Source organism: Nannobrachium achirus (genome assembly GCF_963921795.1).
Source record: "Nannobrachium achirus genome assembly, chromosome: 11".
Lineage (NCBI taxonomy): Eukaryota > Metazoa > Chordata > Actinopteri > Myctophiformes > Myctophidae > Nannobrachium > Nannobrachium achirus.
The window spans coordinates 51,788,317-51,804,322 of record NC_137820.1 but is presented as its reverse complement, the minus strand read 5'-3'; the positions used below and the strand labels follow the sequence as shown (position 1 = coordinate 51,804,322).

Genomic DNA, 16,006 nt, shown 5'->3' with positions numbered 1-16,006 from the left:
AAATAGCCGATCTACATGCTCACAAAGCCTCGCAATGCGAGGCGTTGTGAGCATGTAGATCAGCTATTTTCACAATAGAACCGTGTTATACGAAATGTAATAAATGCCTCGACTCTTAGTGCTCGTCAGGATGGGGGGGTCCCCAGTTGAAATATGATGTTGTAAACCCTGTTTGTCCTCCCCTGCTCTGTCTATAGTGCTGGAGTGGGACGCACAGGGACCTTCATAGTCTTGGACAGGGTGCTGCAGCAGCTGGACACCAAGGACACCGTGGACCTCTATGGTGCCATCTTTGACCTGCGCCTTCACCGCTCACACATGGTGCAGACAGAGGTTCGTTTATCAAGCCAGCCTATATCTAAAACTCCAGAGGAGGCAGGTCTGTAGGGTTTATGCTTAGAAGAGGCATTAGGAAATAGGAAAACGTCTGCAGGATGAACCAACAATATTTAGACCAATCACGGGTTAGTGTTCATGTCAATTTTACACAATTCCAAAAGAGTCATTCTGTACATGATTTGCAGGGAAATATCTCTCTGGACCTCCATTTTTGATCAGCAGCTAGTTAGTATTGTACAGACTATTTTGTTGTCCAGATTGACTCTTACAACAGCGCTCTAGATAGCAACAAACTACAACTGCTAAATTGACCGATTGGAGCTAGGGAACTTAAACTACACTGACGGGTAGGAAATGGTGGGTTGGGGTATGATGGTGGTTTGAGTATTATATCATTGAATTAGAGAAAACACAACAGCATCAGTTCTGTTTGTGTGTATAAAATGTCTCCCCTTCCAAAGTCAGTGTGACAGTGTACTCATCCCAATGTTTAATTTCCTTCCCAGTGCCAGTATGCATATCTCCACCAGTGTGTGCGAGACGTGCTGCGAGCCAGGAAGCTGCGCAATGAACAGGAAAACCTCCTTTGCCCCATTTATGAGAATGTGAATCCTGACGTCCAAAGAGGTATGCGTTTTTCATTGATAATGTTATCATATCATATCATATCATATCATATCACATCATATCTTATCATATCATATCATATCATATCATAATATCACAATGGTTCCCAACCTGTGGGTTGTCAGGGGGATCTCCAAATTATTTTGGAGGTGTGTGCAACATTGTTTTCTCACTCACAGTAAACAACCCAACATAAAGTTTAAGTGTATAGCGGGTATATGCACATTTCCAAAGTGACAATTTTAATACCTCTAAAATGACAAATTAAACATTAGCCAAATTGTCAAATATTAGAGGCAAAAATGTTGAAAATAGCCGATCTGCATGCTCACAACGCCTCGCATTGCGAGGCGTTGCGAGCATGTAGATCAGCTATTTTCACAATAGAACCGTGTTATACATAATGTAATGCCTCAACTCTTAGTTGAGGCATTACGAGTCCCCAGTTCAAATATGATTATTTTGGGGGTCGCGGCCTGAAAAGGTTGAGAACCAATGTCATATTATCATACGAAGACATTGTCACAAATTAGTCTGTTATTTCTTAACTCAAATAGTTCAGATAAGTCAGATAAATAAATTTCTTTTTTTTTTGGGCCCACAGATATGGTGTACACCAGACGTTAAAGATTGTATTGACTACTGAGGGAGAGAAAAAAGGAATTACTTTGTACTTTTATTTTTGTGTTAAGCACTACAGGGAGACATGGCAATTTTATTTTTCTACTATTTTAGTTTTTTTTTTAATCCTTTCTTTGCCAGATATTATAATATTTTGGAAAGTATATATCGAGGCTATTTAATTATATCAGAATGTTAATTTCACCAGAATTGTATATAATTAATGCATAATGTGTGTGTTTGTATATATGCCGCTTGAATATTTTATAATGGCCGCTTTTGGATATTGTAGTTTTGTTGTGTATTATAAGCTAAGATGTTTGCACATTTCTTACTGCTGTGTCAAATCACAGACGGAAACCTACTACTGTATATATAATGTATAATATACTACATATAATACAAACCTGCTTCTCTTTAAAGCCTATTCTCTTTATACTTCATCGCATTACGGCGTCACTTGCAAACAAGAACTGATCATATCGACAAGCGACACATTGTACTATAAGAGTATAAGTTAGGCTTACATCAGAAACTGAAACACTTTATTGCCAAGTATGAGGTTCATAAAAGTTCATAAATTTGCTTTGGCACAATGAGACACATTCGATGCAGAAAATGAGTAAACGCAGGACCACCGGCAATGTAAATGGACATAAACATACAGGACTCGCATATAGTGCAGCAGAAACATACAGACTGTGTAGTGTGTGGACTACACTTTTAGACCACAGTGTGGAATTATGAGGTTATTTCAACCAGATTCACTTCTGTACAGTAAACATTTTTTTGTATCTCTAGCCTCTTTTGAGAGATGATTCATTATGACCAACAGTGAGGTCAGCATATTTTTCCTGGCAACGATACATTTGCTGCGTTTATCTTGGGTCTCTATCAGAGGAGAACATTGCAACGAAACTGTATGTCATGGCAATCACAAGCTCTGCACTGGAGACATTGTTCCAAACATATCATTAGCAGCTGTCAGTCTGGAGAGTTTATATATGTAGGCGTTTTAGGAAATCCATAGTGAATTTATTTTTGTGTGGATACAGTACTTTAAAATATTTTTTCTTACTGAGATTAATTCGTCTTAATGAGAAATGAAGTTGACTCAAGTGCCTTTGTTGACAAAATGAGAAATGTATTTTTAGATGTTGTATGGCTGTTTTTTGTTTTACTGAAATGGGGGTGGGGGGGGGGGGGGGGGGGGGGCATTTTTTATTGAACCATAAGCCTATGTGAAGGACCATGTTTAGGACATTATCATGTGTCTAACTCAAATGTGTAAAGCATCATGGATGTGAAAATGTCACAGGTCTGTGAGCATTAATCCATCAGCAATGCATACCTGCTCCAACATGACCACAGTATACTCACTGTCAAAGAATGTTTGATGGTAATCATTAAACCAAAGAATCCAATCAATGCCACAGGACTGTAGACTGAAGTTCTTTACAGCATAAATCAACCCATGCAAATGACACATTGTGACACATCTGCAGTCATTTCAATAAAACATGTAATTATGTGTTTTAAGATTGGAAGACTGACACACCATTACTTTCTATTACTCATTCATTATGCCTCCCCTGGGAGAGGCCCTGGGTGTCCCAAAACATAGGAAACTTTATTTTACCTTTAACATTGATTCAGGTTGCGTACTTGCGTTGATATTACTCTTAGGTCCTTGTTGAGTCAGTTTCACCCAGAGTTCGTGTAATCTGAGGTCAAGAGTTGAAAAGAAACAGATGTTATACTATATTGAACTATACACATTTAAATGCATGTTATAAAGCATTAAGCCCTATTCAAAACTAAAAAACAATAGCCAATCTATTCTACATAGGCTACATAACACACTGCAGCGTTGTGAGCTTTGTTGCAAAATATTTTATACTAGAGAACTTTACAAATTCAAATGTATTTTAAACACTTAGCCTTACACACAACAAGCCTTATTCAAAGAATAAGTAAACAGCCGATCTACAAGCTCGTAGATTATCTTTATAGTGATTTATTATATTTTTTTTAGATTTTGAAAATGCCCAAAATAGGGACTTATAATAAGAGTGAAAGTGGTCAAACTTCCAAGCACAATGATGTGTAATGTTGGGGATGATGAATAGATGGCTAACACATATTATGGGCAAAAGCTGCCCTGTGCTATCCCAAAAACCACACAGTCGCGCCTGCGCACTGAGCGGCACATTCACCACATTGGAGATTCCTGCCTGGAACTCTCTCGGAAGTTTAGCCAAGTTGTAGTGATTTAGCCGAGCGAGCTAGCGACAGAAAAGACGACCCGACCCAATGTAAAAACTCGCTTTTCGGACAGGAAAGCGCACCTCGCCCGACTTTTCCTCTACATATTGGAACACAAAGGATTGTTGATGGATTTAAGCCGTTTTTCGTCGCTTTGTTTTCGCCAGTGTGAGCGTTAGGCACCTTTGAAAGAAGTTGTGATTGTTTTTTTTTTGGCGCTCGAGCGACGCAGAGGAAAGATGGAGGATATGTTGGTCTAGCTAGGAGCAGGCTAACGCTGGCTAGCTGGTCGGATCACTGGCTAAGCGTTGTTTGTCACAATAACCTTTGGAGTTGGAGCCGTCTTTTTATCGGGAAAAGTTTGGATGCTTTCGTTCAACCCAACAACGGTAAGAACTATTATCAAAGAACACTATTTTTGTATGAATGTATGGTGGCTGCCTAGCAGTAGGTTTAGCTAAAAAGCTAAATGCGTTGGTGTATCCCAGCCGCTGTAATCTCGCGTAACCAGACCTCCGTTTTGCAACACAGTTCAGTCTGGTTACGCGAGAGTATAGATTAGCTCTGTGCTATAACTAGCTGCCGTTACACACTGCAGTGATTTGTACTTTAAAGTTGCAACGTTGTCCTCAAGAGCAGTGTTTCTCTAACTTTTACAATTCGAGGTCTCCCCTTAACTCTGACAGTGTACAAATGGAACCAAATCCATTTAGCTTCCGTGTGTACACTGTCAGAGTTACAGACTTGTATGGGTCAATTTTAGACCCCCATAAAGGAGCCCACAAAGTCCCTGGAATCCACTTTGAGAACCACTGTAATGAAATGTTTTAATGAGTTTTGTCAAAGTTTTACCAAATTGAATAACAATCTGCCGCTGCGACTCGGTTGAGTCTGACACTTGTGAATGTGATTCTCCTGTCTACATGACTGGTAAACAACCCTAGCTGGCTAACATCGCTGAACGAAACTCTTGAATTAATTCCATAGATTATTGTTTGTTACAATATTATAGACCACCTTATTAAAACAACAATAATAAGGTGGTTACTGGACCTTTGTCAACGCAAGGTAATGAAAAATTATTTCCTTCCATAAGATTTTTGCATCTTTGGCTGACTGGTCATTTGAAACCACCTCCCAGGGATAGTTTACACAAATATGCTTGCTGTTTTGAAAAAACGGGTTATTTGTGATGCGATTTTGTCTGGTGTTAGCCCTGAAACAGGACGGTCGTTGTCCTGTTTCAGGGCTAGTCCGGTGTCTGCTTGGTACACATTGCCAGGCTACCACATCTGATTGTCGTCTCGTCGTCCCCCCCCCCCCCCCGTACAGAATTGGTGTTCAAAAATCATGAGTGTCCCTCAGCCTCTGAGGATGGAACCAGGGGTACTGGTGGCAGGATTTAGGTGAGCAGATCTTGGTTAAATACTTTTGTTATTGAGTTAAATGAAAATGAATGGGATACAACTGAGGATCTTGGAAAAGCTTGAATTGTATTAAAGACCACTGGGTAAAATAGCTCTATGCCAAACTACTTGGCAGCCAAATCGCAGTACCACTGTTATACAATGCAGTGAAAATAAACCAAGCACTTCAAATCCACTCATAAAAACAAGTTCTATAAATAGATTTTTCTAATGGAAAATTTGTTGAAACTCTGTATGTGTTTTCCTTTGTTGTTGTTTAACTCCCACACACCCACACAATGCTTTGGGATCATCACTCATCAGTATGATTTACAAATTGATTTTGATTGAAACATTGACATTTCAGACATCTGATGGTGCTCTGAAGAAGCCATGGGTAGCTGTTTAAGCTGTCCAGAGAAAGAGTCAATCCCAGATAATCATCAAAGCAAATTCAAGGTGAGTGCCTGCCTTTGCCTGTCTCAACACCATCTCCATAGTGAGTGGGAGTCTTGTCAACCCACACCCAGGATTATTCACTAATGACTGTGGTTAGCTTGTTTTATTCTGCTTACTCAATACCTTGCTTACTAGACACGAGAACAAACTGCACTCTCTCTTTTGTGTTTAAAATGTTATTGTGAAAACATGGGGTTGGGAATTGGCAACAGCCACTAACCAAAATGTTGGTTAATTTTGGCTGTGGCTGACAAAAAGAAATCTATATTTTGACCAGCCATTGTGGCAACATGGCCACTGTTTATAGTTCATTTCTATTCTAAAAAAATGAAGTGAAAAAAACATTTTCACTTCAGCCTGTCCACGCCTCCAACACAGATTTCAAAATAAACCAAAGTGTTGACGGAGGTGTATTGGGGGAGTATAGAGCTGGTGAAACTAAGTCATTGGGTGCACCCACTTCCAGGCAGGCATAGATGTACTGTACGAGCTGGGTGGAGTTGCACTCGATTTAACTGAGTCTGTTCTAAACCGCGGCACCTCGAACACACAACAAGAAATTTAAAATCCAACAATCAGGGTTCCCACGGTCATGAAATTCCTGGAAATATTTTGAAATTAGAAAAATATTTTTCCAGTACTGGAAAAGTTTTGGAATTTATCAAGGGTCCTGAAAGGTCCTGGAAAAGAAATAGCTATGCATTGTCTTTGGTTATTGATTTTGTTTATACCTCTGAAATGACAAATTAAACATTGGCCAAATTGTCAAATATTAGAGGCAGAAATTGTGAAAATAGCCGATCTACATGCTCACATGAGCATGTAGATCAGCTATTTTCACAATAGAACTGTGTTATACAAAATTCCTCTACTCTTAGTGCTCGTCAGGGTGGGGGGGGGGGGGTCCCCAGTTAAAACATGATTATTTTTGGGGTCACGGCCTGAAAAGGTTGAGAACCACTGGCATACACTACCTGTCTTTGGGCATTGCACATAGGAGTAAGCGACCTGTTATTGAGCTGAATTATTGTTGTATAGTCCTGGAAATTGGGTTAAATATTCTGGAAAAGTTTTGGAAATTAATTGGTAAAGATGTGTGGGAGCCCTGAACAATGAAAAGACTAATATGCATCACACATTTAACGACTAACGTCCACAGATTGCTGTTGCCATTGCCAGTTAAGATTGACAATGTCATTGACATTGTCAACCTGCTCAAACTACAGGATCACTTTCATATTTGTCCAGATCCCAGTCGTAGACATCAGACATGTTTGATATAATTGTGACGCCCAACTGTTTGGAGGCTTGATCGGGAGGCTGAGATGAATTCTAAACCCCCACATGCGACAAGAATATAACAATGTAACGTGTGAATTCATGGCAATCTGCTCGGGATGTGTGATCAACATTGTGTTTTTAGGCAGGGCAAGATGATGGAGCAGTAGAGTCAAAGAGACCCCACCATTCCGAAAATCAGAAACACCACCATTCCGAATATGCAGTTTCATTTTCACCCACCTCCATCCACCCCCACCAACCTCCACCCACTTTCACCCACCTCCACCCACCCACCCCCACCCACTCTCAACCTCCGCCCAATTTCACCCAACTCCACCCACTTCCACCCACCTCTACCCACTTTCACCTACCCCACCCACCCACCTCCATCCACCCCACCAACCTCCACCCCCACCTGTACCCACATCCACCAAGTTTCACCCAGCCCCACCCACCTCCACTAATTTTCACCTACCTCCATCCAGATCCCTCCACCCACCCCACCCATCTCCACCCGCTTCCACCTACTTTCACTCACATCCACCCATTTTCCCCACCTCCAACCATTTTCACCCAAAGTGGGTGGAGGTGTGTGAAATTGGGTAGAGGTGGCTGGGTTAAAGTTGGTGGAGGTGGGTGGGTGGAGGTGAGTGAAAGTGGGTGGAGGTGGGAGGAAGTGAGTGAAGGAGGGGGAAAGTGGGTGGGGGGGGGTGAACGTGGGTGAGGTAAAGTGGGTGGAGGTGGGTGAAACTTAAAATAATTTAAATTTCGGAATGGTGGTGTTTTGAAATGGTGGGGTTTCGGAATGGTGGGGTTTCGGAATGGAGGCCCGTCCCCAAGTCGAAGATGGCAGCGCTTAGACATTAGGCCTGCATTTTGGGGTTTGGGATTTATTCTGGGAGGTGTTGAAACCATGACTAGGGATGTTTTATCATGTGTTCTACAAGTTACAGCTCAGACATGGTTTAGTACTCACACTAAAGTGGGTTTAGTAATGTATAATAAGAAAGAATGTAACTTTTCTTATGTTTCTCAAAGTTTCCCTGTTAACTTTTAATTTAATCTTAATCCCAGGGCAGGAAACAATACCCCCCCCCCCCTTCCCCAAATTCACCATCTACATTGACAGCACACATGATTTGTCAAATTGAATTGGACTCTTAATGATGGTTGCTTGTTAAAGTGGCTGATTAAATTGAGAAACTAACGAGCCACAGTCAAACTTCACTTTCCTCTTCACTTTCTTTTCCTTTTTTTCTTTTTTTACCAAGGAGTAAATCAGTCCATAATTGGGAGAGTGGCTGCCCACCAAAATGTTTGACTTTGCATTTCAGAGTATTTTATATAATTTTCACATGGCAAACTAAAAATAATTGTATTCAAGTAAAAAAAAAAAATGGGTGCCATGTGTCCGAATTGTAAGATGGTGACATTTCAAAATTCTTACAGAGCCTGTTGTAGTTTTACGCGCAGTTATTGGAGGATTTGGCTGACTGTTGTCAATTTCCCACCATGGCATTTGACTGAGTTTACCCCATTTAGAACGGGTACACATTATTGTGTATCGTTATTTTGTGCTTTAACTATTGAATATCTGCTATTTTTGAAAAATCGTGAAAATTTAAAAATATTTAGTTCCAGGGACCACCCAGAAGCAAAATTTTAGTTACAAACGTTCGCTTTTAAAATACATATAATTCAAAGATTTGCACACATTTTCACGACTTTAAAAAAAATAGCAGATCTACAAGCTCGCAGCCGCGCTGTGAGCTTGTATATCTGCTATTTTTCACTGGTTAAAGCATTCAATAATTCTAGGCCTAAATGGGTTAATTGTGTGTTCAACTAACTGTGCATGTGTTCAGGTGATCAACGTGGATGACGATGGGAACGAGCTGGGCTCAGGTGTGATGGAGCTGACGGAGGGGGAGCTGGTCCTCCACACCCATCGGCGGGACGACGTCAGGTGGCCGTACCTGTGCCTGCGTCGCTATGGCTACGACTCCAACCTCTTCTCGTTCGAGAGCGGCCGCCGCTGCCAGACCGGACAGGGTACATGTTGAAATCACTGTTTTCAGTAGTCTTGCAACGGTTAAGGGTTAATGTTTTGGGTTTTTGAAAGAAAAAGTGAAAATAGCAGAGTTGTGCAGCTCACAACGCGTCTTAGACGCAACGCGTTATGAGCCTTTATACTGTCTTTTTTTTCACTATTTTTGCGCGCTTTGATATATAATAATAATCGATTAATCGAAAAGGTAATCATTTATATTTGGAGCCCTGGTTTTTAGTCCCCCTCTCGGTATTGACATCATGATAATTAATGAAATTCATACAGGGCTTGTTGTAGTTTTTACCTTTGTTTCATTTGTAGTTGGAAAAGAAAAAAGTACATTTCTACTGGTCTTTCTTTTGACCATGGGGGATTTTGTTTGATTTTTATGCGGTTTCTGCATGGCACATTGCTGCGTTTCAGCTCCACTCACTCATTTATCAGTGTATAAATGTAAAAACCAAACATTTATGCCATTATCGATGCGTAGTTTACTAATGTTAAAAGCTTCGCTGTCTCATTCCTTATATTTATTGGGGGAGGGCTAAATATACTCCTCAGTGGGGTGTTGTTGATTTGGTCATATTAGATGTCTGTGCAGTTGTGACATCTACCTGCTCAAATAACTTTATTTTCTAGCCAACATTGTACTTTTTGCATTGTTGTGCTAGCCAATCTATCACAAATCACATGTTTTCTGCTACTGCCATGACACACCTTTGCCATTGTTTTTGGACCCCATGCTTTCTTAAGGATGAGGTGGAGAGAGAGAGCTGGGGGTTTGTAGGGGTTCAGTAGGTTCTTGTGTGCGGTAAGTCTCAGGCACGCTGTGTTCTTTCCCCCATCTCATAACATGACCACCCAATACTGTGACCTGTCATCCAGTATTGATCCCTGTACATGCTGGTGTGTCTGTGGTGTTCTCATTGGACTGGGAATTCTACCTTTTCTTTACAGTGTTGTGTGTTAGATTCCCCTCCCAGTGTGAAGCGTTTCCTTGCAGTTGCAGTGATTATTATCAGTCTCAATGAAACGGGACCATGTGTGGTTTGTCCTTGATGTGTGTCCATACCCTTGGTTTGTGTGTTCTCTGGTAGTTGTCTTCGATAGCACTGCACTCATTGTCTTCTTTACCACTTTCAACCTGGCGTTTCTTTTTTTTTAATAGCATATCTACAAGCTCACAACATGTAGCATCGCAGGCTTGTAGATTGGCTGTTTTTGCTGCGTGACAACTGTTTGTGTCTTGTCGTGTGACACTTGTGCTACAACGTATAAAAGAGGCATAAGCGGTTAACCTCTTACCTCCATTTTAGTGCCTGCTTTGAGAGGCGGTGTTAAGTTTGGTAAACATTTGAGATCATCTTCTAGTTTCAGCTTAAGTTTAGTTTAGTTTTAATTTGTTTGGTTGTAGTCTATTACTCTACTATTAATCTATGCCCCCTTTCTTGCTTGCGTCTCAATTATACACTAGGTCTGTAATCTCTGTGTACTGTGTAAAATTAATTCCGTATTATTTCCATATCTTTAAGTGTCAGTTATCAGAAATCTTTATTGAGAAGGCTAGATTATGTTTTACAGTCTAGTTCAATGGTATTTAAACTCTGTACTACCTAGTTTTCATGGAAGGTACATAAATGGAGGCTAGGGTTTTATCTCGTATGTTTTTGTAATATTGTCAACAAAATAAACACTTGAGGGTGACAAAGATGATGTGTGACCTGTACTCTTTCGATACTGACTTGTCAATTCCCGCTCTCTCTCTCTCTCTCTCTCTGTGTGTGTGTAGGGATCTTTGCCTTCAAGTGTGTTCGGGCAGAGGAGATTTTCAACATGTTGCAGGAAGTGATGCACAGCCATAGCATCAGCGTTGTGGAGGAGGCCGTGGACCAGGCCACACACACACCTCACACTCCTGCAGGTATTCATCTGTCTACAGTGTACCTCAGGGGTCTTCAACAGACCCCCTAGGGGTCCGGGACCCCTAGGGGGTCCTCAGAGTTACTACAGGGGGTCTTCCAAATGTTCCAATCCTTTTTATATTAACAACTTGAACCCTAGTGTCCATATTCTGAGAACTGTAGCCAAAAATAGCAGATTCAAGCTCACAACGCCTCGCAGTGCGAGGCATTGTGGACTTGTTGTGAGCTTGATTGGATATTTTCGGCAAAGAGGTTCGGTGTAGAGCGGAAAAAGAGCAGACTAAGTACAATGCCAAGTTTATTAAGTATTGACGGTTCAAGTGGTTAAATATTTGACAACAAATTGACATGAATCCAAAATGCACTGATGATTGGAATCTCGGAAAAGGTTGTGGGGGTCCCTCTCTCTCTCTCAGCTAAGGGGTCCCTGGCCTGAAAACGTTGAAGACCCCTGGTGTACCTTACACACTGCAGCAGGGACTCTTATGTTCACAGTATTGCACACACCCACACATCCAGATATTCATCTTTACAGTCTACCTCACACACACACACACACACACACACACACACACACACACACACACACACACACCACACACTCCTGCAGGCACACCAGAGTGGAACATGTAAATGACTCCCCAGTGGATTACAAGTACATTTAGTCTGTCTGTCTGTCTGTCTGTCGGTTAATTTGTCTATCATACATGCCTCTTAGGCAGCCATCATTTAAGGGTCTTGTTTTATTTTTTAAAAGCCCATCTGGCTTATAGAATTTTGCATGGGACGGGTGAATTTAGAAATTCATTAGCCACATAAGGATTTGAGTTTCTACCCTGGGTACACTCACGCATACCACATATTTCAACAGTTCATCACATACATTCCTGCAGGCACACATGAAAGCACATGTACACCCGCCTGCAGGCAACACACACACACACACACACACACACACACACACACACACACACAGAGAGTAATGCAACAGTCATTAAACAAATCTCCACTCCTTTGTATGTGTGTGTAGCTCTGGGCTACTCCGTGCCCACGGTGCCAAATGGTGTGACCAGGATCCCGTCTGTGGGCGAGGCCCCGTCTCACCCCTCCACCCGCCACCCGTCTGTGGCCAGCACCCGCCTGCCCTCGGTGGGGGAGGAGTCCACACACCCTCTACTGGTGGCTGATGATGCGGTAAGATGACAATGCACTCAGATTAACTTGTCAGTAGTAGCAGTAGTTTAGAATCGGTAGGAACAATAGCTGTAGATGTAGCAGTAACATGTTAGCATTACTGGAGTCTTCTATTAGTACAGCAGTAGTATCATAAATGGGGGGGGCTTTTTATGCCTTTATTTGATAAGATAGTAGACTGACAGGAAATGGGGAGAGAGATGGGGAATGACATGTGGCAAAGGTCGTCCGGATCGGGAATCGAACCGGCGACGCCAGCAGGCGTCATAGCCTAGTATGTGGTATGCGCCTGGACCACTAGACCAGCGGGCGCCCCATAAATGCAAAGTTAATGTCACAGTGAAAACATACTTTTTTTTCCAAAGTCATTAATTTTGTTTGTAAAACGGTCTCCTGGAACAATTTTCAAATCTGCACTTTCAACTATGAAAACATACAGGCAAATTAAGTCCTTAACGTTGATTTTGGCTTCCTTGAAGGTAGGAAAAAACATTCAAAACCCTAGAAAATAGTGGTATGCTTTGGAAAATGGGCAGCAGTAATGTATAAATTATGATTTGTTAGTCAAAGAGCATGCAAATAACGAAGTTGCAAAATACCGTAATTTATATCTATATTTTGTAATCATTTGGCGACCACAGGTACACACCTACGTCAACACCACAGGCTTGCTGGAGGACCAGCCCAGCCCGCTGACGGCTACCACCCCTCTGGAGAGTCCCGGCTCTCCCCAGTCCCAGTGTCCCCCAACTCCCCCACCTCCTCCCCGGGTCCGCACTGAGCCCATGGCCCTGCCCTCACAGCCGGAGCCCCAGGTACTGATGGAGCCCCAGGGGGTGCGCTTTGTGTTGGGACCCACCCCCGTACAGAGGCAGCTGATGGCCAAGGAGAAGGAGAAGCAGCTCCAGCCGCCAGAGGAGGGCGAGGCGGCTGGGGAGGCTGAAGGCCATGAGAGCGGGGAACCTGGAGAGACTAACGGCCACACGGACGCTCAGCAAAGTGCCAAGGAGGCCGCTGAGGCCGAGCCGGCCCACACACACTCCAACGGCTCTGCCTCTGCCTCCAGAGCCTCCCCCACCTCCATCACCCCCACCCCCAACCCAGCCACGGCCCCACGCCGCCACCGCCCGCCCCCCCTCACCCCCGACGTTCAGAATGTCAACAACTCTGCCCAGCGACGGACAGCCCTGCTGGACTACGAGAACCTCCCCCCGCTGCCGCCTGTCTGGGAGACCCGGAAGCCCAGCTCGGAGGAGGAGGAGAACAGCCGCGGGGGCAGTGGCCTAAAGACGCCCTCGCAAAACGGCTACAACCACCACCACCATCACCACCACAGCCTGCTCCACCACTCCTACAGCCACCCGCTGTCAGCCTCCCTGGATTCCTCCCACAACTACGTGAACACGGAGAATGTGACTGCTCCGCTCAGCGCCCATCGGCCCGACACGGCCCGGCGCCGCACAGAGGGACCCACCATCTTCAATTTTGACTTCCGCCGGCCGCTGCCGTTCAGCGGCCTGGCGGAGCCGGCCAAGACTCTCAACTACATTGAGGTGGAGATGGACAGTGGCGCTGGGGCCAGCGGGGGAGGGGGAAGCAACAAGGGAGCCTCGGATGGCAGCAACCCCCACACGCCACGCACGCCAACCTCCCCTCTGCACCCCACCACGCCCACGCGACGCACAGAGCTGTACGCACTCATTGACATTGAGCGCACGGCCGCCATGTCTAACTTACAAAAGGCTCGGCCGCGGGACGACGGCACGTCGCGTAAGACGCGGCACAACAGCACAGAGCTGCCCACCAAAAGCACTGTTTGACCTACGCACCCCCCAAAATTAACATTCTTTTTTGTCTCTAAATACGATACACACATGATTGGCACAACGGGATGCCGTCTTTATATTCTTATAATGGAGAGACTTTGGAGATGCTGAATATTGAGAGACTCCGTGAGGAGGAAAAAGTCTTAAATTAGTTAACAGACTTCGTTTTTTTTGTGCGTGTGGTTACCTGTAAAGGAAAGTTCAGGTAGACCAAAAGAAAGATAAAAAAAAAAACAAAAAAAAAAAAAAACATGTAAACCCTAGGTACTTGCCATATACCAATTTATTCCTATGGTAATATCATACCTCTTTTCCTTCACTCATTCTACAGTGCATTTGGGTTTGTTTATTATGTTAATAAGACTGGACTGCATTCCTCCTCCTCCTCACCCATTCCCTCTCCTTATATGGTACAAATCAGTATTACTGAACAAAGCATTCCATTTAGCCTTTTTTTTTATATGATTCACTACATGCTGCTGTAATTTCAGTATCTAAGGATGACATGGTACACTACATTATGTTTCTGACTATGTACAGTAGATTCTGGCACAATAAATGTCTGTTCTGTTTTTATTTGTACTTTAGCCGATAAGAGCCCTGTCTTTTTGTTTTTTAGTTCGATCTCATTATCTAGTCGGATTGCCCCGGTTACTTATATTGTGTCACGCAGCAGGCTGCCTTGGGGTTGTAGTGATGGGACCTAGGCTAAGTAATTGGGAGGATTTCAGAGTTGCGAGATTTAGAGGTCAGTTTATTTTACCATAAAGATGTCAGTGCTCCTGTATGTTTTTTCATGTTGTTGTTGATGGACTCAGGAGTGGGATGTATGAATCATATGAAAACCGATTGCAATTTGGTGACACAAGCAAGATTTACTGCACTTTCAAAGAATATGCTAATAAATTGGCCTCATTCATTTTAGCTTGCACAAATGTTTCTCAGTTCACACTGCTGAGTCCAACCTTAAAGCTACAATCCAGAAGTTTTATAGACGTTTTTCTCCCTCCCGACAGCGGTAGGTAATTTCAAATATGTCCAAAACCACAATAAAGTTGCCGGAGCGTCTAGGGTCCACTTCAAAGGTTGACATTTAACCACTTGTCCTATCTTAAACCAGGGTCTAAATGTATCAATGAAATAGTTGGGAGACCACCTCCAACCATTGCAGATGTACTAGTTGTTACTTATTGGCATACTTACTCTACCATGCGCTTTGGTTAAAATGTTATTTTAAAACAAGTACCGGATTGTAGCTTTAACGTCAAATTTGATGGTACCATTTTGTCCCAAATTCCCAATCTCCTTTAGTTTATTGAAAGTTACATATTTCATTATTGGTTAAGTCAGAGAAATCTGAAAAATGTATGGCTTTTTGAGTTGTCAACCAAAAGATGACCCCAAACTATCCCCTCTGCCAGTGGAGGTTTTTGAATTGAACAAAGCTAACATTTAATGCAAAGGAGGCCAAGGTTGTTAGCTATGACATGAAGCCTACGAGATACTATCCACTAAACGGTGTGCTTTACTTCAGAGTCATTCGGACATACTACATAGTAATTTAGTATACATTTCACACAACATTTAGGAGCTACTAGGCCTTCGGACAAAGTCATTTGGCATACTAAATACTATGGTATGACATTTCTGTAGTAGTCCCCTTTAAAGTTACACGTGCGTTCCATTTAAAATTGGCAATAACCGCTTACTAAGCCAGTTGGTTTGACATTTTATATAAAAGTTGGTAGCTGGGTTTTCTATCATGTAAAATTGTCCGTCCTTTCATATTTATTCTAGCTCAGCAAACAAAGGCACCCATTTCCTCTTAAGGGTGGGATGCGTACAAAACCTCCCCTACACGATCATAAGCTCTGATATACTTATATGGCTGAGTCATCGTGACATGAGCAGGATGACATCCTGCTAGGCACAGTATAAAAGGGGCAAGCACGGTCACGGATAAGCGATCTCTGAGTAGCACAGCAACTGTCTCTTTAGACGCTGGGCAGTGGTGGA

At 42.9% G+C, this 16,006-nt stretch overlaps 2 protein-coding genes across 6 annotated transcripts in view; both read left to right on the top strand.

The window, feature by feature from the left end:
- The window catches only part of ptprbl (protein tyrosine phosphatase receptor type B, like), a 41,902-nt gene extending 39,142 nt beyond the window's left edge, over nucleotides 1–2,760 (top strand). For all 5 annotated transcript variants that reach the window (XM_080737744.1, XM_080737743.1, XM_080737742.1 and 2 more), the window contains 3 exons: nucleotides 198–333; nucleotides 846–966; nucleotides 1,571–2,760. In XM_080737744.1, coding sequence (XP_080593870.1) covers nucleotides 198–333; nucleotides 846–966; nucleotides 1,571–1,593 — 280 coding nt within the window. In that variant the 3' untranslated portion in view covers nucleotides 1,594–2,760. The remainder of the gene's footprint in view (nucleotides 1–197; nucleotides 334–845; nucleotides 967–1,570) is intronic.
- A 1,077-nt stretch (nucleotides 2,761–3,837) lies between these two features.
- frs2a (fibroblast growth factor receptor substrate 2a) lies at nucleotides 3,838–14,923 on the top strand. The gene is made up of 7 exons (XM_080737328.1): nucleotides 3,838–4,241; nucleotides 5,185–5,258; nucleotides 5,626–5,717; nucleotides 8,864–9,050; nucleotides 10,838–10,969; nucleotides 12,001–12,164; nucleotides 12,806–14,923. The coding sequence occupies exons 3-7, from the start codon at nucleotides 5,652–5,654 to the stop codon at nucleotides 13,982–13,984; spliced, it is 1,728 nt and encodes a 575-aa protein (XP_080593454.1). The 5' UTR covers nucleotides 3,838–4,241; nucleotides 5,185–5,258; nucleotides 5,626–5,651; the 3' UTR covers nucleotides 13,985–14,923.
- The last annotated feature ends 1,083 nt before the right edge of the window (nucleotides 14,924–16,006 follow it).